Below are 25831 nucleotides of genomic sequence, written 5' to 3'. Positions count from 1 at the left end.
GCAACAATGTAGATGAACCTTGAAAACATTATGCTGCGTGAAAGAAGCCAGACACAAAAGGCCACACAGTGTATAATCCTATTTATATGAAATGTCCAGAATAGATAAATCCATAGAACAGACAAGAATGAAGCACTGACCCGTGCTACAAGGTTGTAGAAAAGTCTTGCCAGAGGTAATAATAGTGACATCATGCAGTGACCATGTTCTGGAACCTGGTCAGGAGCTGCCTTGAGCACAGAGGTGAAGGAGATTGGAACCCAGGATCAGCTAAAAGCCAGGGCAGCGTGGAGGAGAGAGGCTGGCACCAGGGTCCCCTCTGAGTTGAGCCGGAAAAGAAGACAGGGTGGAGCGGCCACGAGCGGCCCCGTTGGCTGCTTCAGAGGCTATGCTGGGGGTGGGGGTGTGTCCAGGAGGCCCTGGATGGTTAGGGCATGCTCAGCACCAGCAGAAGGGCTCAGATTCTGTCTCTGGATTTGCTTGTTCTGGACATTTCATACAAATGGAACCATACACTATGTGGCCTTTCCTGTCTGGCTTCTTTCACTTAGCATGATGTTTTTGAGGTCCATTTCCATTGTAGCATGTGTCAGTGCTTCATCCTTTTTCACGGCTGTATAATGTTCCATTGTATGCATGGACCACATTTTGTTTATCCATTCATCCATTGATAGACACCTGAGTTATGAATCGTTTTTATGATTGTATAGCTATCATGGGCTTACAATGGCCAGGCCCTGTCCAGTGACCCAACCCCTTTTCCAACAAGGGGCTGAGCTGATAGATCAGTGAGGGGGCTGCTCAGGTCCAAGCAAAATCTCGGGGGCTCACCCTGGAGCCTGTGGCTGAGCGGATGGCCCGTGGGCTCCATGGCAGGCCTGCTGGGTGTGAGATGACAGTCCGGCTGGCGGACAGCTCAGCGTCGTCCACAAGGGTGTGCTTGGCCTCTAGGTGCCAACCACGGGTGATTTTGCTAAAGGTTTGCTAGTGAGGTGTGCAGTGTGGGTGTCAGGTGGTGGCTTGCGTGGGTGAGGCAGGACCCCGGTGCAGGCCCCTGGGCGTGGCCCCGGGATGGTAGCAGGAAGTGGACGTGATCCAGACAGGTGCCTCCTGGACTCATCAGTACAGACCCAGGATGGATGACGCCCATCTTTGCAGCTTCAACAGAGGACTGGGGGCGGGGGTGGGGGGAAGAGGGGGATGAGAAACTCTAACAAGAGCTGACTGTTAGGAACACTGAGAAGATGCCAGGCTCTGTCTGAAATACACCTAACCCTCACATCGCGGTGAGGTGGGTGCCTTCATCACCCCCATCTCAGGATGACAAATAGAGGTCCAGAGAGGTTAAGTGAGTGGCCCTCGGTCACCCAGCAAGGAGCGGGTGTATTAGTCAGGGTGCTCTGGATAAACAGAGCCAATAGGACATATACATCTCTTTGGGAAGAGATTTATTGTAAGCAATTGGCTTACACGATCGTGGAGGCTGAGAAGTCCCCATGGAGGCTGAGAAGTCTGCCATCTGTGAGTTTGAAGGCCAGAAGCATCGAGGGCAGAGAAGATTGATGCCCCAACTCAAGCAGTCATCCTTCCTCTGCCTTTTGTTGTATTTGGGCCCTCAATGGAGTGTTTGGGGGCCACCACGTTGGGGAGGGCCATCTGCATCACTGCCCACCAATTCAAATGCTGACCCCTTTAAGACATGTCCTCACAGGTATGCCCAGAAGTTACATTTGGCCAGATGTTTAGGCATCCCCTGGCTTACACGAGTCGGCAGATACAATGGCCCTCACAGTAGGAGGAGCTGGGACCCCAGGAGGCTGCCTGGCTGCAGTGGCCAAGCATTAACCGTCTTGAGGTCTGACCTCAGGTGGCCCCAGCTCACCGATTTGCTGATGGCGCTAAAAGAGATCTGGAAAAGCGAGAGCCCCACAGGGGCCGTTCTGGTCAGATGAAAGCCCACAAGGCGTATCGGGTTAAATTCCCAGTGCTCCCTTTTAAGAGAACAAGCCAGGACTTCCCTGGCAGTCCAGTGGTTAAGACTCCACGCTTCCACTGCAGGGGGCACAGGTTCGATCCCTGGTCGGGGGAAGTTCCTCATGCCGCGTGGTGTGGCCAAAAATAGATAAATTTTAAAAATAAATAAATAAGAGAACAAGCCAGCTGCCTTCCATTATTTGGGGGACGTTGCGGAAGGGGTGGAAGCAGGAGCATGATGGACAGGAGACAAGGGATGCGTCGGACAGTGGGACAGAGACCCCGTCCTTGGCAGACCTGGGTGCCCCCTTCTCAGTGCTCTTGGACGTTGGATGGGGCCTCAGATCCTGGCAGCCTTCGAGTCATAGTGTTCTCTGCCCAGAGGGAGAAGCTGGGCTTGGAGCTGGGCCAAAGGGGTGGCTGGGAGGGTAGGATGGGGGTGTGAGAAACATGATAAGTCTAGGAGCGGTTGGTGAGTTTGTTTGATTCGAGCCCAGAGAAGGGGAAGTGAGCCTCAGTTTCCCTATCTGGGCGTGGGAGGTAGGTGACCTGGTCCATCTCTGTGCACCTGTGGTCGTGGTATCACCCTGCGGGATCCACACTCAGAGCTGCTGCTGTCGGAGGGCAGCTTCGCCCTTGCACTGACTGCCGGCCCCTCATTTCTCAGTTCTCCCCGTTTCTCTGTTTCAGCCTGAAGGAGCCCCCCGGTCATACACCTACAGCGCTTTCTTCTGTCCCAATGGTGAGTTCCCATGCCCACCCTGCCAAGGACTTTGGCCCTTACCCCTGCACTTCTGCAGCTTTCCTGCTGCTGAGGGGGCACCCACCATCCCTGGGAGCTGGGGACACGGCAGCAAAGCACTGATATGTCCCAGCTGGGGGCACCTGTAAGCCAGAGTGAGGACTGGGCATGTGCCGTGTAGGAAGTGAGCACATACGATGGTAGACTGCAGGCACCAATGAGAAGAGACTGCCTTCAGGGGTAGGGCTGTCCTTGGGCCCTGGGTGAGGAGCCCAGGGTCTGGGGAAAGGAGGTCTTAGAGTCACATCATGGGAAAGCTGTGGGAATGAGGGTGACCCAGAACCCAGGGATAGCAAAGGAGGATGCGGGAAATTAAGGTGGGTTCCAGACAGTGTGAGATCTGGGCTCCACCTTGATCCCCCCCCCCCTGAAATTGACATTATACCTGCCCGTGATCTGTGAACAGGAAATGGGCACAGAGTGCCCAGTGGGTGGAGTGGCAAGACAAAGGCCTGTCCACACCTCTGCCTTGTGGGGTCAGGGTAGTGCTGGGAGGAGCATGAGTCTGAGCTGCCTATGGGAGGGTCTGCCCCTTCCCCATCCAGTCCCTCCCCAAAGAGCCCTCCAGCTTGGAGGTTGGGCTGGGCCTGGCACTGGGCACTCACCTGGCAGGTTTTGCCAAGAGGCACAGCAGAGGATCTGAAGCGGAGTCCCTTGGTGATGCCTACCCCCTAGGTGTACCACCTCCTTGTTCCCAAAGCGTTCAGCACAACAGGTCCGCTGACCCACAGCACACTCTGGACACAGGCTTCTTTTTAACATCCCCCCCCTCCCTTTTTTCAGTAAATAGCAATACATCACATATGTGCTCAAATGAGTTTTGACAATGGTGCACAAGCAATTCAATGGAGGATGGAGAACCTTCTCAACAAATGATGCTAGAGCAATTGGACATCCATTGGCAAAAACATGAAATTCGACTGAAAGATCATACCTTATGCAAGAATTAACTCAAAACGGAGCACGAACTTACATGTAAAACTGTACAACTTTTAGGAAAAAAAATATGGGAGGAATATTTGGGATCTAGGGCTAGGTAAAGAATTCTTAGACATACCACCAAAAGTATGAACGACAAAAGGAAACATTGATAAATGGACCTCATCAAAATGAAAAGTGTTTGCTCTGTGAAAGATGCTGTTAATGGGGGGAAATTCAAGTTACTGACTGGAAGAAAATATTTCCAAACTCAGATCTGACAAAGGACTAGGATCTAGAATATATAAAGAGCTCTCAAAATTTAACAGTAAATAAAACAAACAACCAATTAGAAAATGGGCAAAAGAAATAAACAGTTCACCAAAGAAGATGTACAGATGGCAAATAAACACATGAAAAGGTGCTCAATATTGTTAACCATTAGAGAAATGCACATTGAAATGCAGTGAGTTATCAGTACACACCTACCAGAATGACTAAATAAAAAGTAGAGATAGCACCAAAAGATGGCCAGGATGTGGAGACACTGGATCTCTCACACATTGCTGGTGGGAATGTAAAGTGGTACAGTCACTGCTGGTGGTTTCTTAAAACAGTTTGGTGGTTTCTTAAAAGACAGCATGCCATCAGCATACCCACCAGTAACTACACTCTTAGGCATTTATCCCAGAGAAATGAAGACTTATGTTCACACAAAAACCTGTATACAACTGTTCATATCAGCTTTATCTGCAATAGCCTCAAACTGAAAACAGTCTAGATGTCCTTCAGTGGGTGAATGGTTAAAAAATTGTGGTCCATCCATATCTTAGAATACTATCCAGAGTAAAAAGGAAGAAACTATTTATAACATGCAGCAACTTGGATGAAGTGGATTGAGTAAAAAAAAAAAAAAAAAAAAAAAAAAAAATCCTAAAAGGGTACATAAAATATTCTGTTTATATGACATTTTCGAAATGACAAAATTTTAGAGATGGTTGTCATATTATTGGTTGTTAGGGCAAGGAGAAAGGGTGTGGGTGTGATGATAAAATGGCAATATTTATTTTTCTCCCATAAAATAAAATTGGAGAAATCTGAATGAGGATTGTAACACTGCCAATATCCTGGTAGTGATACTATACTAGAATTTTGTGAGATGTTACCATTGGGGAAACTGGGTCAAGAGTACACAGATTTCTCTGTGTTATTTCTTAGAGTCACATATAAATCTATAATTATCTCGGTAAAATTTAAATTAAAAACGTTTTAAAAAAGCAATGCATGTGTACAAATACCATATGATTCCACTTACATGAGCTCCCTAGAGTAGTCAAAATCATAGGGTCAGAAAGTCGAGTGGTGGTTGCCAGGGGCTGGGGGGAGGGGAAAATGGGAGTTTATTGTTTAACGAGTATAGAGCTTCAGTTTTACAAGATGAAAAGAGTTCTTGAGGTGGATGGTGGTGATGTTTGCACAATGTGAATGTATTTAATGCCACTGAACTGTACACTTTAAAGATGGTTAAGATGGCAAATTTTACATTGTGTGTATTTTACCATAATTTTTAAAATTGGGAAAGGAAAAAGCAGTACCTGTGTATTAGAGAAAATTTAGAAAGAGAGAAAGACAGAAACTGTCTCCTCTGGTTCATACCCAAAGATGACCTGTTTTGACATTTTTGTTGTATTCACTTTCATAGGATTGATTATTGTTTGTTTTAGCATAGTTGTGACTCATGAGCTATGTAATTTTATATCTTGCCTTTCTCACTTAACACATCCTGAGAACTTTTCCTTGTTACTGTAAAGTCGTTATAAACAGCATTTCAAAACAGCTTCAGTATGCTCCATCAAATGACTGCTCCAAAATTTGATCATTATGGAACATTTTGAAACATTATTGGACATTTATATATTGTTTGTACTTCTTATATCATAATCAACACTAGGCTGAATATATTTGTATTCAAAGTAAGTTCAGTAACATTTTAACATGTTTATTGAGGTAAAATTGACATACAATAAATTCGACATATTTTAAGGGTAGTTTGATAAATGTTGACATGTGTGTAAATCTGTGAAGCCATCACCACAATTAAGATAATGAAGATTTCCATTAACCCTAAAGTCACATCCGTTTGAAATCCCTCACCCTGTCCACTCTTGTCACTAGGGAACCACTGGTCTGCTTTCTTTCTCTATAGATTACTTTGCACTTTCTAGAATTTTACATAAATGGAATCATATGGAATGTTCTCTTTTTGTCTGGCCTCTTTCACTCAGCATAATAATTTTGAGATTCAACCATACTGTGTGCATCAATAATTCAGTCATTTTAAGGCTGAGTAGGAGTCCATTGGATGGATGTGTCACACTTAGTTTATCCATTCACTTTTTGGACATTCAAGTTATTTCTCATTTGGGGCTATTTCGTATAAAGCTGCTATGAACATTCATGCACAAGTCTTTGTATGGGTGATGTGTTTTCCTTTCTCTTGAGTCAATGTCTAGGAGTGGAATAGCTAACTCATGTAGTAGGTATGTGTTTAACTTTTTAAGAAACTGTCAATTGTTTCCCAAAGTGGTAGTACTATTTTGCATTCCCACCAGCACTGGATAAGCCATTTCTGCCCCATTCTTACCAATACTTAGTATTGTCTGTTTAATTTTAGCCATTCTAGTAGGTGTCTAGTGGTATGTCATTGTGGTTTTAATTTGCATTTCCATCATGACTAATGGCGGTAAGCGTCTTTTCATATGCTTATCTGCTATTAGTATATCTTTTTTTGTGAAGTGTCTTTTAACCTTTTTAAAATTGAGTTGTTGGGAGTTCCCTGGTGGTCCAGTGGTTGGGATTCAGTGCTTTCACTGCCGTAGTCTGGGTTCAATCCCTGGTTAGGGAACTAAGATCTCACAAGCTGCATGGTGCAGCCAAAGTGAAATAAAATAAAATAAAATAGAGTTGTTTATTTACATTGAGTTTTGAGAGATTTAAAAAATGTGTTCTGGATACAAGTCTTTTATCAGATAAATGCTTTGCAAAGGTATTTCTCCCAGTCTGTGGCTTGTCTTTTCATTCTCTTTTTTTTTAATTTTTTTTTTTATAAATTTATTTATTTATGACTGTGTTGGGTCTTCGTTTCTGTGCGAGGGCTTTCTCTAGTTGCGGCGAGCGGGGGCCACCCTTCATCGCGGTGCGCGGGTCTCTCACTGTCGTGGCCTCTCTTGTTGCGGAGCACAGGCTCCAGACGCGCAGGCTCAGCAGTTGTGGCTCACGGGCCCAGCTGCTCCGCGGCATGTGGGATCTTCCCAGACCAGGGCTCGAACCCGTGTCCCCCGCATTGGCAGGCGGATTCTCAACCACTGCGCCACCAGGGAAGCCCTTTTCATTCTCTTAATAGTGTCTTTTAAAGAACAGAAGTTTTTCATTTTAACGAAGCCCAGCTTATCACTTTTTCCTTTTATGGATTATTTTTTGTTGTTTTATCTAAGAAATCTTTGCCCAACCCCACATTTTCTTCTCAAAGTATTATAGTTTCAGGTTTTACGTTTATAAAATGGCTATGATCCGTTTCGAGTTACTTCTTGAAGCCCATGCAAGGTATGGATAAGTGTTCCTTTTTCTGCATCTGGAGGCCCAGTTGTCCTGGCATCATTTGTTGAAAAGACTTTTGCTATTGAATTGCTTTTGCACCTTTGTTGAAAATCAGTTGCTTATACATGCATGGGTCCGTTTCTGGACTCCCTGTTCTGTTCCACTGAGCATTTGTCTACGTTGACAACAATGCTACACTCTTGTGATTGCTCTAGCTTTAGAGTACGTCTCAGTGTCAGAGGGTGTGAGTAAACTTGGTTCCTGTTTATCCAAGTTGTTTTGGCTCTTCTAGATCCTTTGAGTTTCCATATAAATTCTGGAATCAGCTTGGCAGTTTCTTCAGAAGACTCTGCTGAGATTTTGATTGGGATTGGATCGAATCTATAAATCAGTTTGGGGAATAATTAACATCTCTGCAGTATTATCTTCTGACCCACGAACACGCTCTAGCTCCTCCATTGATTTGTGCCTTTAGTTTCAGCAGCATTTCGCAGTTCCCAGCTTATGCGTCTTGCACGTCTTCTGTAGGATTTATCTCTGTGAGCTTTTCATCTTTGGTGTGCTATTGACAAAACGGTCATTAAGCCAGCTCTGTTCCACCATGCTTCCCGCAGCTTCATGGGGAGCCACAGTGAGGCTGGCCCCCTGAGGTCCCGATGCTCAGCTCTGGGCATGGGCAGGGGGGGTGGGGGCAGGATGCTTCGGTGCCCCCTCAACACCCCTTCTCCTTCCCTCCATCCAGAGAGAGTCCACATCTCCACACCCAACAAGTACGAGTTCCAGTATGTGCAGCGGCCGCTGCGCCTCACCCATTTTGACGTGGCTGTGCGAGCCCACAACGATGCCCGCGTGGCCTTGTCCCCAGGACCCCAGGACACGGCGGGCATGATCGAGATCGTTCTGGGAGGGCACCAGAACACCAGGTCCTGGATCTCCACCAGCAAGATGGGCGAGCCCGTGGCCAGCACACACACGGCCAAGATCCTCTCCTGGGATGAATTCAGAACATTCTGGATCAGCTGGCACAACGGGCTCATCCAGGCATGGCTGGGCTTCCCTGGGCTGGGCACGGGAACCTCCTGGTCCTCTGGCACTGTTGCTTCCTGATACATGTGATAGGGGTGGGGAGGAGAGAGGGGAAACACAAGGCAGCTCTCAAGTTGCTCATAGTCTGCCTGGAGTTACTTACAAAAAACAGGTGGTGAGAGCTGTGGCAGAGGAAGTGCCCAGGGATCTGGGAGCTGAAGGGTGGTGGGTGGTCTGGGAGAAAGAAAGTGGATAGAACAGGTAAAATGGGGACTGTGAACTCTTTCTGGGCCAAGCAAAGGAGACATAGAAAAGAAGCAGCTGACACAGCTTCCTAGAGGAGGGATATAGCCAAGTGGGGTTTTGAAGTACAAATAGAGGAGTTTGCCAGGCATATGCTAAGATCCAGAGGTTCCAGGGAGCCCAGCGACTTTGGAACCTGCAGATGCCACACTTGTGTCTCTGTTGGGTGTTTAATGAACAGCGTGGTCTCTAGTTTCTCTCATCTCTGACCCCTTGAGAACCTCGCCCCGACCTATGAGCGTGGCCAAGGCCTCTGACCATGTCTGAGCACAGCTTCATGCTTCTGGCCAGCACCCAGCAGCCTTGGCCTCTTTTTCCAGGTTGGCCATGGTCCAGAGCCATCCAATGACTCTGTCATCATGGCCTGGACCCTCCCCAAGCCACCAGAGGTCCAGTTCATCGGTTTCTCCACTGGCTGGGGTTCTGTGGGTGAGTTCCGCATCTGGAGGAAGGTGGAAGTAGATGAGAGCTACAGCGAAGCCTTCACCCTGGGGGTCCCGCACAGCGCCATCCCTGGGTCCGAGCGTGCAGCCGCCTCCATCATAGGTGCGTCTGCCCTGCAGCCTGATTTGGGGAGGGCAGGAGCAAGAACCCAGGCCAAGGGACGAGTGTTTACTCTGGGCTCAGTCTCATACCAGGCTTTGCTGGGGACCTGTGCCCCGGGGCCTCCAGCCACACACCCACTCACCTGACAAAGAGCTTCCAGTGCCTTCTCCATGCTGGGCGCTGGGGCCAGACTCAGAGATGACCTCAAACCTGACCTTCAGGGCTTCCTAGTCTGGCTGAGAAGGCAGGTTCTTGCCCTGTGTGGGGCGACTGGGAGGGTGGGTGGTGAACTCCATGCGTGCAGTGGGTCTGGGGTGATATACAAGAAGGCTGAAAGGCCAGGTGAAGTTAGCCAGGTATGGGGTGGAGGGCGGGGGTCCTGGGTGTCCAGCTGAGCAGGCAGGACCATTTCAAATGCTTAGAGCATTTACTGAGCAGGGGTAAGAGGCTGTGGCCAGAGATCTCTTGGGCTGTGGATGGTCTCCCATAGCCCAGGCATGGGAGTGGAAAGTGGGGACTGTGTGATCCATTGAGTGCTGGGAATTGGAAGGGTGAGGTGAGGGTGAGACGCCAGGAGGAGGCAGACAGACCTGAAGGAGGGGGTCTTGGGTCTCTCTGACATCAGAGGATGGAAGCCCTGGGGGCTGGGCAGGGTGGTGGTTGTGACCAGATCAGAGGATGTTGGAGTTTATGATTTCTGAAGCATGAGATCAAGTCAAATGTGGCCTTGGGGATGAGTGGCCCAGATGGAGGTGAGGGATGTAGGGGAGAAGGCAGATGGACAGCAATGGAGAGGAGGTGAAGGCAGGGACCTGTGTGCCAGTCAGTGTCATCAGCACAGTGGGATGGAAGGTTGGAGAAGAAGCTGGAAAACCCAGAAGAGGGTGATGAGAAAGTAGCCAGGTAGGCCCTGCCACAAGAGGAGGCTGCAAGAGCAGCAGCAGCCTCAGTGGGGCAGGAGGAAAGGCCGAGGAAGGAAGGGAGGTGCCATCAGGGGACAGTGGGGATTCTGGAGGGCCCATCAGCAATGTTTGGGGCATAGAGGCCAGGGAGAGGAAGACAGTACAGAAGGGATGAGAACACAATAGGTCAGAAATAAGAGAAAAAAAGAACTTTTAAAAACACACCAACAATACCACACATGTAGGAAGAGTTTTATAAAAAATCTAAATACTCATGGTTAGAGAGAAAATCACATTTCATATTGGAAGTTAGAAAAAATATTTAGAATGGAATCGCATGGCTGGATTGACATCTTAACGTCTGTGAGATGCAGCCAAAATTGTACTAAGAGGGAAATGTATAGCCTTAATTGCACCTGTTTAAAAAGCCAGAAAGGAAAGAGCATTTAACATAATGAAAAGGTAGAGAAAAAACACCTGAGTTAAAACTAAAGAACACAGAGGGAGGTATGTAGGAAAGGGCCAGCGGGTGTTCACCAAAGCCAGGAGACCAAGCAGGCTGAGTGGACAAGGGTGCAGCCCAGTTTCAAAGGGCAGCACTGTCAATCAGAGGATGGGTTGCTGGTGTTAGGCCACAAGTGGGCTCTCTCTAAGGAAAGCTGTCTGTAGGACAGCCAAGGCACTGGGTGAGGCCAGTCCCCAGCCCATCCTTCTTTTTCTTCCCACCAGGAGATGTCATGGGGCCAACTCTGAACCATCTCAGCAACCACCTGCGCCTGCCCTTTGGCTGCGGAGAGCAAAACATGATCCACTTTGCACCCAACGTCTTTGTCCTGAAGTATCTCCAGAAAACCCGACAGCTCAGCCCTGAGGTGGAAAGGGAGACCACTGATTACCTGGTACAAGGTACTGGGCGGCACTGCCTGGGTGGAGGGGGTGGGGCTGCAGGTAGCCTTGACCATGCTGGGTCACATGCCACACCTCACATGCCAGGTGCGGCGGATGGAGAAGAAGGGAAAGAGGCCACTCTGGGTGGCCTGATGGGGTCCCTGTTAATAGGAACCTGGTGTCTGCACCTGTTAGGAAAAGGCTCTGAATGCTGGTAATCAGCCATGGGGAGAGGAATAGCATCTTTTAAAAATGTAGATATTTTGAACAACCAGAGCAGTATAATAGCATTTTAAAAAACATCTGGAAAGGAAAAAAACCCCCTATAACCTCCCTGTCTTGCTGGCTCTGGGTTTACTCCTCTGCCCTCCAGGAGCAAAGATTAGCTTTGCCACTCTTGGTGTCTCATAACATGGCATCCTATGGCGTGCCCTCCACCCCCAACTCCACACTGTGTGCATAAGATTCGTCCACTGGGCTGTGGGGACCTGTGGTCTGTTCACCTCCATTGCTGTGTGGGGAGACCATAGTCAGTGTGTCTGTTGATGGGCTTTGGAGCAGCTTCCAACTCAGGGCTTTTAGAATGGTGCTGCCGTTAATCACCCTTGTAGTGCCCTTGGTGACAACACGTCCAAATTTCTGTGGGGTGAAATCGCTGGGTCTCAGGATGTGTTCAGTTCATAATCACTTTGGAGGCTACGCTATTTGTTCATCACGTGCATTTATGGAGCACAACATACTGAACTCTCCTCTTGGACATACTGGGGTTATTTCCAGTTTTTTTTTTTTCTTCTAAATAATGCAGCACTGAACATCTTCAGAAATAAACCCCCAGCACTGAACTTCTTCAGAAATAAACAAAGCAGCATTGAACTTCAGAAATAAATAACACAGCACTGAACGTCTTCGATTGCCATGACTCAGGTCCTTAGGGTAGGGAACAGCCTTATGGCGGAGGGGGCGGAGGTGGGGGGGGAGCAGACAGGGCCTCTGAGTGCCCTGTCTCACCCACTCTGCACATCTAGGCCCCACAGGTAGGAGGAAGGGTGGGGGGAGGCTGGAGGTGGGGTCTCACTTCTGTCATGGATTCCCACTCTGTGTCCTCGGGTAGAGCCTGCTTTTCTCAGTAACTTGGTTTCCTACCTGTGTAACAAGGGAGTTGTCAGTTGATCCCCAGGTCCTGGGGCCTCCTGGGCTCTGCTTCTAGCCTTGGGCTGGAGCTGAAGTGAAAGGAGCGCATGGAGGGGGCTGGACCCAGCTCTGAAGCTGGCATCCATCTTGTGCCAGGCACGTGCCGCTCCATCCACGCTGCCCTGAGTTGCCCTCCCGGCAGCCTCCACACTGATGGTCCTCATTTCCCAGATGAGCAAAGTGAGGCCCCTGGGAGTGAAGAGGTGCCCAAGACCTCACAGGGGCAAGTGGCGGGGGCTTCTCAGACCGCAGGCTCCCCTGGATTGGGGCACGAGGGGTAGCCAGGGTACTAGACCCAGCCAGAGGGAGATGAGAACCCACGGGCACAACCTTGGAAATTTCTGCCACCGAAAAGGACCCGCGGGTGCCTGGCTCAGACGATGCCTGGCTCAGACGATGCTGGCCCCTATCAGATGGGGAAACTGAGGCATGTGAAAAATCTCGATTCCTAAGGCGAGTCTGGGGTCCCTGCCTCCTGGCCTGTTACGGTTCCCTCAGTTACTGTGCTCCATGGGCAGTCCTGATGATCTAGAACCATCTGTCCCTCTGGATGAGAAAATGAAAAAACTTACTATGAAGAACGTACAACTCTCAGATGAAAAGAGAACTCAGGGGTTGCCATGGGCTGAAGGTTTGGCTTCGTGACGGCTGACCGCAGACTGCCCAGAACCCCAGGTCTGCTTGGTCCGTTGTGGGGACGGGGGGCTCAGGTTGATGTGCTGTGAGGGTGTTGGAGGTGGGTGGGCCCTGGCCTCCCAGGGCCAGGCGTACCTCAGTGGACTCACGTGGGCTCGGGCCCTTGAACGCCACCCAGAGTGCGAGGACCCGTATCGGTGAGTGGCAGCCCGGACCGCCCCGGACAGCCAGACCTGATGCTTGTCAGCCAGTTGGCCTTTCAGACTCAACAAGCCCCAAATTAACCCCCGACCCCCTGGTTTTCCGGCAAACCTTTGGTGTTAGTTTCCTGGGGCTGCCATAACAAAGTACCACAAACTGGGGTGCTTAGAACAATAGGACTTTATTCCTTCATGGTTCTGGAAGCCAGAGGTCCAAAATGAAGGTGTCAACAGGGTTGATTCCGTCTGGAGGCTCCGAGGGAGCATCTGTCCCAGGCCTCTGTCCTGGCGGAATTCTGGTGACTCCAGGTGGTCTTTGGCTCGTGGACACATCACCACGCTCTCTGCCTCCGTCTTCACAAGCCCTTTTACATCTGTGTGTTTCCCTTTCTTTCCTCTGAGAAGGACACCAGTCATTGGAGTTAGGGTCCAGCCTAATCCAGGAGCATAATTCCATCTGCAAAGAACCTCACTCCTGATAAGGTCACATTTTGAGGTTCCAGGTGGACATTAATTTGGCGGGGGGACACTGTCCACCAGTTCAGAGCTCCTCCTGCCTCTTTCCCCACCTCCATGGGCACAGCTCCATCCTTCCTGCCTTTCAGGCCGCAAACCTTGACGCCCTCGGCATCCTTCTTCTTTTCCTTCACATCTTATTCAGCTAAGGCAGCGGTGCCTCTACCGCAGAACCCCTCCCTGCCTGTCCCCACCACCGGCTCCAAGCCCATGGTCGTGCTCGCCTAGACAGTCCCCACCTGCCCAGTTTCTCTGCTTCCTCTCCGGACCCTACAATCCACCCACTACATTTGTCCCCTCACCCCCCTCCCCTGCTCCCCTCACCCCCTCCACTCATGCCCCCTGCTGCCCTCACAATAAGGCCAACCGCCCAGCCCAGCCTTGGAGGCCCCAGTAACCCACCTGACCTCCCTCCCTCTCGTCCCTCCTTGCTCCCTTGCTCTGGCCACTCTGTGCTCTGAGCAAACCAAGCTCGAGGGCACCTGGAGATGGTGCATTTCACTGACCGCCCCCTGCCCCAGGTATGACTGAGGGGCCGGTGTGTGACCAGGAGTCACAAAGGGGCGATATCAGGAAACAAAAGAAGAATAAAGTAGAGGTTTCAATCCCCCAAGCTGTGGGTGTGGGGCAGTTTCAAGGACCCCAGCTGTGGGCATGGGGCAGTTTCAAGGACCCCAGCTGTGGGCATGGGGCAGTTTCAAGGGCCCCCCGATGTGGGTGTGGCATCGTTTCAGGGTCCTGGGGTAAGACGTTGGCTGGCCAACCATTCACCAGGGTGCTGTCCCCTCTTCTTGCCCCACAGGCTACCAGAGACAGTTGACCTACAAGCACCAAGATGGCTCCTATAGTGCTTTCGGGGAGCGGGACAAGTCGGGGAGTATGTGGTGAGTCCTTACTCCCCAGGCACGGCTGCTGAGGTTCTTCCACTTGAAGCCACAGCCTCATGTCCAGCACAGCGTAGCCAGGACCCCTGGGGCCTGATCCCCAGGGTGCTGAGGAGCCTGCGTGGGAAATGGAGATGGCCATGGTCCTAGCCCCTGGGGTTTAGAGGTCTGGATTGTTGTGAGGGGGGCGGGTTCTGCCTGGCCTGTGCATGGTGGAGCTGGCGGCGGTGACAGTTACTGTTACTCCTTCTGCTGTTGTTGCCACAGCACCCAGGAACTGAACCCCTGCCCTCTGGCCCCTGAAGGATGGGTCCTGGCGCTCTGGTCCTCCTCAGAGCCCACTGGACCCAGGAATGGGGTGACCCTGAGCAGGAGGGGATGGGCTGGGAGAGGCCAGACCACTGCCTCAAAGCTAGGTTGTGGGGTTCTGAAGGCACGTCCTGGGGTCCGGTTTCCCTTGCGAGCGGCTCCCTCTGGCTTTCAGGGTCAACCAGAGCAGGGAGGGCCTGGGTGCACCTGGGTCTTATCCTCTGGGATCTTTGGGCCACAGCAGTTCTTGGCGTCATCAGGGATTTGCCTCGTCCACTTTGGGGCTTACTGAGGAAGTGGGGCACCCCGAACTTTCTGTCCCTAGTGGGACCTCCTTCTCAGAGCAACACCCTGATGGCGCCTGCAGCAGCTATGGGCATGGAAAGTATCCAGTCCTTAAATCGACAGTGTCCACTGCCCAGCGTCAGTGCCAGGGGGCGGGGGAACAGGGACACGGCTGGCTGAGCCCACACTGTGGTGCAGTGTCACTCGCTTGGCTCCCGAGGGGCCCTTCCTTGATGACCTGCTCAGTCCCCCAGTCCCCAGAAGCCAATCGTCTGACCCAGTTCTGGTCCCAGGGCCCTGCCTTGCTGACAGCCCATGAGGCAAGGCCACAGTCACGCACTAGCAAGCAGAGGCCCCCACCCACTGTGGGGTTGGCCAAAGCCACTGAGTCACTCTCTGAAAGCTGGCCAAGTCCTGGCAGCTCCCAGAGGCCTCCACCAGTCAGAAATAGTGAGCTGTGACCTTTGTGTGCCCTCCCACAGTTCACACACACACACACACACACACACACACAGAGTGAGCAAGAAAAGACCAGTTCTACTGTGGTCATGGAAATGTGACACCCAGCAGCTTGCCTCTCCCCCTTGGCCTCGTGAAACCTCCCTGTAGGACAAAACTGCAGGATGCACAGGACAGTGGCAACAGCACCCACCCTGGGGCTGGGCAAACCCAGGCTCTGTCTCGTGTGAACTGTGGCAGCCTTAGACGAGATGCTCAACTTCTCTGAACCTGTTTCCTCACCGCACATCCCTCTCTGGACTGGGATCTGGGAGGCAATAGGATAAGGGTGCAGGCGTGCTCATTACGGTGCCAGGTACCCACTGGGATGGATACCCTGTTAGCATCTCTCCCTAAGTATTTGGCCAGGGAGTCCAGGATCCAGTCCAGCTTCCTCAACTTCCTTAAAACTCAGGATCTGTTATAGATAGGTTCTGGTGCATCCAGTGTTCATTCATTCATTCATTTGTTTGTTTGTTTTTAATTTTTATTTATTTATTTATGGCTGTGTTGGGTCTTCGTTTCTGTGCCAGGGCTTTCTCCAGTTGCGGCAAGTGGGGGCCGCTCTTCATCGTGGTGCATGGGCCTCTCACTATCGCAGCCTCTCCCGTTGCGGAGCACAGGCTCCTGATGCGCAGGCTCAGTAATTGTGGCTCACGGGCCCAGTCGCTCCATGGCATGTGGGACCCTGCCAGACCAGGGCCCGAACCCGTGTCCCCTGCACTGGCAGGCAGACTCTCAACCACTGCGCCACCAGGGAAGCCCCATTTGTTTGTTTATTCAAGTGTCTACTATGTGTCAGGCTCTTTTCTTACTCCTGAGGGAACAAGAAAGACATGGTCCCTGCCTCCAGGAGCTCATTGCCCAAGAGAGAGAGACCCTGTACAAGATGTAATGGTTATCTACTGCTGTGTAACAAGTTACCCCAAAACATAGCCATTTAAAACAAACATTTAGTCACAGTTCTGTGGGTCAGGAATTCAGGAGCAGCTTAGCTAGCACTGCTCTCTCAGGATCTCTGCCAAGGTTGCAGTCAGGGTGTTGGCTGGGGCTGCCATCATCTGAAGGCTTGACTGGGGCTGGAGCATTTGTTTCCAAGTTGGTTCTCTCACATGGCTATTGGCAGGAGGCCCCGGTCCTCACTGAAGACTATCCCATAGGGCTGCTTGAGTGTCCTTACAACATGGCAGCTGACTTCCCTTTGAATAAAAACTCCAAGAGAGAAAACAAGGAGGATGCCACATGCCTTTTATCATCTGGTTTCCCAAGTCATACTGTCACCTCCACCACATTCTACTTTTTAAAAAAAAAATATTTATTTATTTATTTATGGCTGTATTGTGTCTTTGTTATTGTATGTGGGCTTTTTCTAGTTGCAGCAAGCAGGGGGCTACTCTCTTCGTTGTGGTCTGGGGGCTTCTCACTGTGGTGGCTTTTCTTGTTGCAGAGCATGGGCTCTAGGTGCGCAGGCTTCAGTAGTTGTGGCACGTAGGCTCAGTAGTTATCGCTTGCAGGCTCTAGAGAGCAGGCTCAGTAGTTGTGGCGCATGGGCTTAGTTGCTCCATGGCATGTGGGATCTTCCCGGACCAGGGCTTGAACCTGTGTCCCCTGCATTGGCAGATGGATTCTTAACCACTGCGCCACTAAGAAGTCCCCACCACATTAAGTTCTTTAGAAGCAAGTCACTCTGTACAGCCTGTACTCAAGAAGGGGGGAATTGGGTTCTACTGCTTGAAAGGAAAAGAAGAAAGGCATTTGTGGATATATTTTAAAGCTACTACATCACCTATATAATTTCTCATATCTATGAAGCATGCTAAGGGGGTAGGGTATGATGAGGTACACAGTTACATGGGGTGGTCAGGATAGGTGCCCCTGAGGAGGTCACCTGAAGAAGATGAGAGAGGAGCTGTATGAAAATCCAAGGGGAGAAGATTTCAGACAGAGGGAACAGCCTGTGCAAAGGCCCTGAGGCAGAACTGAGCTTGACGAGTTTGAGCCACAGAAGGAGACCAGTATGGCTGGAGCAGCACAGATGAGGAGGAGAGTGGTCCAACATGAGGGAGGAGAGGGTGGCAGGGCCAGACTGAGCAGGGGGAGGAGTTTGGATTTTATTCCAGATGGAGCCAGAGGGCTTAGAACAAAGCATGGCTGTAATCTGAGTCATGCTGGGCTGTGTGTGTTTAATTAATAGAGTTTATTTTTGTAGAACAGTTTTAGTTTCATAGAAAAATTAAGTAGGTAGAAATGAGTTCCCATACACCCCCTCTCCCCTACACACAGAGTTTCCCCTGCTGTCCTGCATTAGTGATGTACATTTGTTACAAATGATGGACCAGTATCGCTACATTATTATTAACTGAGGTCCATAGTTTAGGGTTCACTCTTTGTGTTGCATAGTGTATGGGTTTGGACAATTAAGGTATCATACAGAATAGTTTCACTGCCCTAAAAATCCCCTGTGCTCTGCACATTTGTCTCTCCCTCCCCCCAGCCCCTGGCAACCACTGATACTTTTACTGTCTCTATAGTTTTGTCTTTTCCAGAATGTCATAGAGTTGGAATCATACAGTATGCAGCCTTTTCAGATTTCTCCTTTCACTCTGTAATATGCATTTAAATTTCCTCCGGGTCATATCGTGGCTTGTTAGCTCATATCGTGGCTTGTTAGCTCTTTTTGTTGCTGAATAATATTCAGTTGTATGGATGTACCACAGTTTGTTTATCCCTGTTTGTGTTTTAAGATGGAAAAATAAAGGGAACAGTGTAGCAGAATGTGGAAATTCCACAGTTCCCAGCACAGGGGCAACTAAGTTCCATCTTGGCCCCCCAGTGTTTGGAATTTCCCTCTGGCTGCTGCATACAGAGTAGGTGATGGGGCAGGGCTGGGCTGGTGGCAGCAGTGGGAGCCATGGGGTGGCCTGGCTGACATAGGAGCCATGGGGGTAGAAGGAAGAGGATGGATTTGAGGTATCTTGGAAGGACAGTGGCCAGGACAAGCCGACTCCTGGGTTTGGGGTACATTGGAAGGTTAATATTTCAGGTTTTGGTGATTCACAGAAACAGAGCTGGAGCCACTTGATTTTCTTTCTTTCTTTTTTTTTAACTGTATTAAAATACACATAACAGAAAATTTACTGTCTTAACTATTTTTAAGTATACAGTTCAGTGGTATTAAGTACATTCATACTGTTGAGCAGCCATCACCACCGTCCATCGCCATAACTCTTTTCATCTTGTAAATCTGAAACTCTATACTTATTAAATGCTAACTCCCCATTCCCCCCTCCCCCCAGCCCCTGGCAACCACCATCCTACTTTCTGTCTCTATGATTCTGACTACTCTTAAGTGCCTCATAGAAGTGGAATCATACAGTGTCTTTTGTGATTGGCTTATTCCACTCAGCCTAATGTCCTCAGTGTTCGTCCATGTTATAGCACTTTGCAGAGTTTCTTTCCTTTTCAAGGCTGAATGATATTCCATTGTATGGCTATACTGGTGTCGGCAGGTGAGAGGACCTTGGTCCTTGTCGTCTTTAGAGAAAGAATTCCACAAAGAGACTTTGTAAAGCAGAAATACACACCCAGAGAAGAGTGCGGGCATCCTCCCTAACGAGGAGTACACCAGCGAGATGATTTAAATCACTTATATGGGGGCAGATTTTCCGGGTTTTTGTTTTCCTCTCACCAATCATCTTTCTTGGTTTTCCACATCTGACCTGACCCAGGGCCCTGCCTGATATGCGCATGCATCTTTTAGCCAAAATGTATTCCAGTGAGGGGGGGTGGGTCTCTGGGAGATTGACAGAACAGAAATTATGGGCTAGTGTTCCCTCCCTTTTTGATCCCCAAAGGAGCTTTTTTGTGCATGGGCAGCTGGGGAGGTCTCCTTGACCTCAAGAATGAAAGATGTGGTCATCTTATCTTTTTACTCCAGCAGAGCTCAGCTCTCCTCTGCTCCTGCCATTAACTTTTCCGTTGAAATATCAGGGGGAAACAAGCTTCAATTTACTCAGCTTGACAAACACCAGCCACTCAGCCCAGGGGCCCATCTACATCCTACCTCAATACCGCATTTTGCTTGTCCGTTCATCTGTCAGTGGACACTGGGTTGCTTCCGTAGTTTGGCCATTGTGAATAATGCTGCTACAAATATGGGTGCACAGATAGTTCTTTAAGACTCTGCTTTCATTTCTTTTGGGTATAAACCCAGAAGTGGATTGCTGGATCATATGATAATTCTATGTTCAATTTTTTTAGGAACTGCCATATTGTTTTCCACAGTGGCTGTACCATTGTCCATTCCCACCAGCAGTGCACAAGGGTTCCAATTTCTCTGCATCTTCAGCAACATGTGTTGTTTTCTGTGTTGTCTGGTTTTTGTTTTATAGTAGCCATCCTGATGCGTGTCAGGTGGGGGAGCCACTTGATTTTGAAAAGGATGGATTACTCTTTCATCCTGAGTTGGGGTGTTTCCCCTGCTGATAGTTTTGCTGTTTGTCCCTCTCGGCTCCCTGGTTTCCATCTGGTGGTTCTCCTGAATTCATTTTTTCATTCATTCATTCTCCAGCTTCATCGTCTCCCATTCAGGGTGCACTAGCAACAGTTGGGCTGGGGGGATGGGGTGGACAAGGGGCAGGCTGCAGAGATACAGATAGAAAACAATGACACAGAGGGAGGGCCTGGGGGTCCAGAGGCAGCATGCCCATCACAGAGTGGAGGTGTCTGGGAGGCTTTCTCTAGGGAGAGACCCCTGGGTTGAACACTGAGAGACAAGTAAGACTTCATCCTGTAAAGAAGGGAGGTAGGAGCATGGTGCATCCAGGGCCTGGGTAACTGAGTAACTGAAGCTAGTGGGTTGGTGGGATGTTTTCAGCTGCAAACAAAAGAAAACTGGCTGAAAAAGCAATTCTGAACATCTGCTCACACCATAGAGCTGGGGAGGCTCCAGGATTGGCCAGTCTGGCAGCCCCACAATCCATTGGGGTTCCTGGTTCTTTCCCTTGGTCCCTGTGGCCATCCTTGGCACAGCGGCTGCTCTCCTCGTGGTGGCAAAATGGCTGCAGCTGCTCCCAGCATCACCTCATGTGCCCATTCCAAAGCCATTTGCAGGTCTGGGGACTGGAAAGCCCATGGCTGTGGCTGGCTAGGGCTATAGAGGAGCCCAAGTGTCCAGTGTACCTGGTTGCCGGTTTTTCCTGGGATCTCTCAGCAAGACCTGGGATCTCTTGGGGAGTGGTTATGGAGGAGCAACAAGGAAGGTTTTCTGCACATGGCGGGGGTGGGGGTGGGTTGGTGGGACTGGACCAGCTCACAAAAAGGCCTTGAGTGCCAGGCAAGGAGCAGACCCGGGTGCTTCTGTGGGTGGGGGGGAGCAAACGGGGAGGCTGGGCTCCATCATCAGGTCCAGCTGGGTGCCCACACACTTCCGTCAAGTGCTCACAACAGCCCTGCGAGGGCAGGCAGGACCCTCCTGTCTTGCAGAGTCTTGGGTGATGTGGGGAGCGTGCCACAGTCCCTGGTGGGGCACATGGGAGGTGACTCAGTTTTGCAACTCCCCAGCCCATGGCTCTCCCAGCCCCCACCTCATCCTGTTTCAGGCTCACAGCCTTTGTCCTGAAGTCCTTCGCCCAGGCGCGCAGCTTTATCTTCATTGACCCTCAGGAGCTGGCAGCCGCCAAGGGCTGGATTGTCCAGCAGCAGCGGGCAGACGGCTCCTTCCCGGCGGTGGGCAGGATTCTGAACAAGGACATCCAGGTCGGCAGCCTCCCAGCCTCCCCCTGGGGTCTGGGCCTTGCCCTGGCCGCTCCCCGCTGTTGTCTGGGCCCGGTGGGGGCAGGGGGCTGTCCCCTCTGGCTTGGGATGAAACCTACAAATCCTCTTACAGGGTGGGATCCACGGCACAGTCCCGCTGACAGCCTACGTGGTGGCTGCGCTCCTGGAGATGGGCCCGGCCTCGGAGGTAAGCGCAGAGGGCCCGGGAGATGCCGGGCTGGAGGAGCGAGCGGACAGTTTCCCCCTGCAGGCCAGGTTGGCCATCTTCTGGCCATCTTCAGCTTCTATTTATTCCTTGCTGCCCCCCTTCTGCTCATTAATGAGACTTTTTGATGCTTTTCAATGGTCACAGAACATCCAACTTCTTGTGGCCTGAGCAGAGGTGTGAGAGATTCCAGCAGTAATCACGGGGGACAGGCGTGTGGGAGAGTGGGGTAGGGGTGGTTGTATCCTGAGTACGAGCCCTCGCAGGACTGTCTACAGCCCCCAGGCCCATTCGGAGAATCATTTTGGGCCCAATCAGGTTCCTGGCCAGGGACCCACGGGCTGGCTTCAGGGAGCCCTGTACGAAATGTTGGACTCATGAATGCTTTTGCGGGGAAGAGTCTAGAACCTTCAGGGACGGTACTAGACCCAGCAGGGCTTAGACGTCCCAAGGAACTCAAGGGCCATCGGCACTTCTGTGAGGCTGTCCCAGATAGGTGTGGCATGTCCCCGGCAGTGAGAGCTTTAGAAGGATCTCAGCCGCTGGGGTAGGGATTCCACCATTCCTAATACCTGTGTCAATTCTAAATCCTCTGGTGATGAATTGTGAATTGTGGCACTTCTCAGAATGTTCAGCCTCACAATCCCGATTTGACTGTGTCTAGGCTTTGGTGTGAGCTAAGACCCTCCACATCCCACACGCTTTGCCCAGAGAGCCCCTTGCTTGCCCTGTGTTAAGGGGCTGAATTGTGTCGCCCCCAAAATTCATATCCTGAAATCCCAACCCCCATCTTAGTCAGCTCAGGCTGCCATCACAAAATACCACAGACTGGGGGACTTCAACAAGAGACATTTATTTCTTATGGTTCTAGAGACTGGAAAGTCCAAGGTCAAGGTTCTGGTCGATTTAGTTCTTTTTTTTTTTTTTTTTCTGATTCAGTTCTTAATGAGGGGTCTCTTCCTGGCTTGTAGACAGCCATCTTCTTTCCGTGTCCTCACGTGGCCTTTTCTTGGTGCGTGACCATGGAGAGAGGTGGGATGGGGTTGGGAGAGAGATTGAGAGAGAGATCACTCTGGTGTCTCTTTGTCTTCTTATAAGCAGCCTCATTGATTATAGAGGTCCCACCCTCTTGGCCTCATCTAAACCTAATCACCTCCCAAAGGCACCCCTTCCTAACACCATCATATTGGAGGTTAGGGCTTTAACATATAAATTTGTGGGGGTGCGGGGAGACACAGACATTCGGTACATAACAGCCCCAAGGCTTCAGAATGTGATTGTATTTAGAGACAGGGCCTTTAAAGAGGTAGTCACGTTAAAATGTAGCCTTTAGGGTGGGTACTAATCCACTATGACTGGCATCCTTGGCAAAGGGGGACATTAGGACACAGAGACCAGCACAGAGGGAAGATGATGTGAAGATAAAGGGAGAAGATGGCTAGTTACAAGCCAAGAGAGAGGCCTGGAACAGATCCTTTCCTCATGGCCCTCAGAAGGAACCAGCCCTGCTAACACCTTGATATTGGACTTCTGGCCTCCAGATCCACGAGACAAGAAATTTCTACTTTTTTAAGCCACCCAATTTGTGGTACTTTGTTACGCAGCCCCAGCAGACTCATACACCCTGCCTCTAGGAAGACCAACCAACTTGGTTGGCCTGGGACCAAGGGATTCCGCGGATGCAGGCCTCGTGGGTGCCTCCTCCCTGCCTGCACCTGAGACTGAGGAACCCAGGCTCCTTGGCGTTCCCAAGGTGGGCCTCTCCTCCATCCTCTGGTTCTGCTTTTTGTTTAGGTAAAATCGACATTTAGGTCATTCTGACCTTATCAGACTTTTCTAGAGCTGAACCAAGTGTTTCTTCCTGAACTCAAGAATGTGAAGGCCCCTGTGTCTTAGGCTGAATAAAGGCCCCTGGACTCGTGTCCTGTGGCATTTGTAACAACGTACCACAAACAGTGGCTTTAAACAACGGGAGTTTATTCTCTCACAGTTCTGGAGGCCAAGGTCTGAAGTCAGTGTGTGGGCAGGGCCATGGCTCCCCTGGAGGTCTAGGGGAGGATGCTTCCTAGCCTCTTTCAGCTTCTGGGAACTCCCAGCATTCCTTGGCTTGTGACTGCATCACTCCAATCTCTGCCTGTCTTTCCACGGCCTATTTTCTGTGTCTCTTCATCCTCTCTTCTTATAAGGATATCAGTGCTACCTCTGCAAAAGCGTCCAGCCACCCCCACCCCAGGCTCTGGGCTTATGTGGCTCAGGCTTGGGGTCCAGTTAATTTGCTCTGTCGTCCCTGATACATGCCCCGGGAGGGAGATGGTACGTCTTAACAACGTGCCGTAAGGGAGGTTCCCATGCTTTATCCTGATCTGAAGATGGAAAGCTTTGGGAGAGCATTCTTTCTGCAATCTTAACAATCACCAAAGCAGAGTTATCTTAACTCCATGGCTCCACCGGTGCCCACAGGAGCACCATTGCTCATTTGCTAAATTCCCGAATGCTTTGAATCACTCCTTTTTCCATTTAACCTATATTATTGGGCAGCTTCTCTGAACTAAGCCCATCACTGGACAATGGACTTGGTTTCTGTCCTCCAGCCGCTCACACTGTGGGTCAGGCATGATGAGGGTTGGTGGGCTTCCTGGAAGAGGTGACAATTGAAGCAAGGCCTGGAGGATGAGGTGGGCCTGAGCTGGGGGTCTTAGAAGCCAGCCTAGTGATAGAGTGGGATGGGGCGGGGCGGCCAGGGGTCTGCCTGCTTCCCCCAGAGTGTCTCTGAATTGATTTGTCGTGCTCAGACTTCATTTGGAAAACATGGCACCAACATAAAAGAAAGGGAATGGGGCTTTAAAAGCTGAGGCTGCAGTCAGTGGGGCACCAGAAGGATACAAAGTGAGGGGCTGCAAGCCATCCAGTGCTTTCCCAAGGCATCTCCTGAGAACCTTCGGGAGCGTGGTGGGTGGGGTGAAGGCAGAGCAGCCTCCCAGGGCTCCAATTCCCACCCCCCGCTGCACCCCGCAGGAGGAGAGGGGTGCCATTGCCAAAGCCAGGCACTTCCTGGAGTCCGGCGCGCCCCTGGCTGTGGACCCCTACAGCAGTGCCCTGACCGCCTACGCGCTGACCCTGCTCCGCAGCCCTGCAGCCCCCGCCGCTCTGCGAAAGCTCCGCAGCCTGGCCATCACCCAGGGTAGGTGCCCCTGCCTGCCACCCCAGCGGACACAGTGTGGGACCAGCCCACTGTGGGCCCCAGTAAACAGCTCATGAACACGTGCATGGAACTAAGGAGGCATCCTTTGCTCACTCTGTTGGTTTTTTTTTTTATAAATTTATTTTTTACATTATTTTATTTTATTTCTGGCTGCGTTGGGTCTTCGTTGCTGCATGCGGTTTTCTCTACTTGTGGCGAGCGGGGGCTACTCTTCGTCGCGGTGAGCGGGCTTCTCATTGCAGTGGCTTCTCTTGTTGCAGAGCACGGGCTCTAGGCGCGCGGGCTTTAGTAGTTGTGGCACAGGGGCTCTAGAGCGCGGGCTCAGTAGTTGTGGCACATGGGCTTAGTTGCTCCGCGGCATGTGGGATCCTCCTGGACCAGGGATCCAACCCGTGCCCCCTGCATTGGCAGGCGGATTCTTAACCACTGGGCCACCAGGGAAGTCCCTCACTCTGGTTTTTTTACTCATTTATTATTCATTATTGCATCTACTAGTGGCTTCATTTGATGAAGTGGCTTGAGCTTGAGCATCATTTTCTTCCCCTGTGAAGTAGGGGATGCCACCCCGCCCCCACCAGGGAAAACAGTGCTCAGAGATCCCCGGTAGAGGATCCCCCAGGCTTCGTGGAAACCATCCCTGGGCAGGGTGCTGGGAGGCAGGGGAGGGCTGCAGCCGGCTCCCACGCTTCCCCCCGCCACTGGGTGAGCCTCGGAAAGCCTTTTCCATCTTGGAGTGTCAGTCTCCCCATCTACAAAATGACTCCCCGTTGTGTTTGGGGAGCCCCAGTCACTGAGCTGTGACTTCTCGGAAGGTCCCCAAACTCAGTCTCCTTCCCCCCAACCCCTGGGCTTTCCCAGGAGCTGCGCTGGGATTCCATCCAACTTCTCTGCTTAAGATGTCACCTGAAGAATTGCTTTCACTGCTTAAGAAGAAGAAGAAGAAGAAAAAAAAAAAAAACTTACAAAGCAAAATTCTAAAACCATCCAGTTGGATGGCGGTGTCAATTTAGGACTAACTGCTCAAGATCTGAGGCAGGGAGTGCTGATTTCTCAATGGTTTGAGGGCTTTTTATCCCACACATGAGCTCAGAATCTTTGGAGCCTTTGCAAGTACGGAGTGGCTTCCTGGTCCCCAAGTGGGGTAGACTGGGGCCAGCCTCAGGGCCGCAGCCAG

At 50.8% G+C, this 25831-nt stretch overlaps 1 protein-coding gene across 2 annotated transcripts in view; it reads left to right on the top strand.

The window, feature by feature from the left end:
* The window catches only part of CPAMD8 (C3 and PZP like alpha-2-macroglobulin domain containing 8), a 98465-nt gene that overhangs the window by 61427 nt on the left and 11207 nt on the right, over positions 1 to 25831 (top strand). For both annotated transcript variants that reach the window (XM_082453351.1, XM_082453350.1), the window contains exons 23-30: positions 2665 to 2716; positions 8034 to 8332; positions 8941 to 9166; positions 10798 to 10974; positions 14302 to 14383; positions 21076 to 21232; positions 21363 to 21437; positions 24471 to 24636. In XM_082453351.1, coding sequence (XP_082309477.1) covers positions 2665 to 2716; positions 8034 to 8332; positions 8941 to 9166; positions 10798 to 10974; positions 14302 to 14383; positions 21076 to 21232; positions 21363 to 21437; positions 24471 to 24636 — 1234 coding nt within the window. The remainder of the gene's footprint in view (positions 1 to 2664; positions 2717 to 8033; positions 8333 to 8940; positions 9167 to 10797; positions 10975 to 14301; positions 14384 to 21075; positions 21233 to 21362; positions 21438 to 24470; positions 24637 to 25831) is intronic.

This window comes from Balaenoptera physalus (genome assembly GCF_965194825.1).
Source record: "Balaenoptera physalus genome assembly, chromosome: 3".
Taxonomy (NCBI): domain Eukaryota; kingdom Metazoa; phylum Chordata; class Mammalia; order Artiodactyla; family Balaenopteridae; genus Balaenoptera; species Balaenoptera physalus.
Note: the sequence above shows the minus strand (reverse complement) of the source record. Positions and strands in the feature narration are given on the sequence as shown.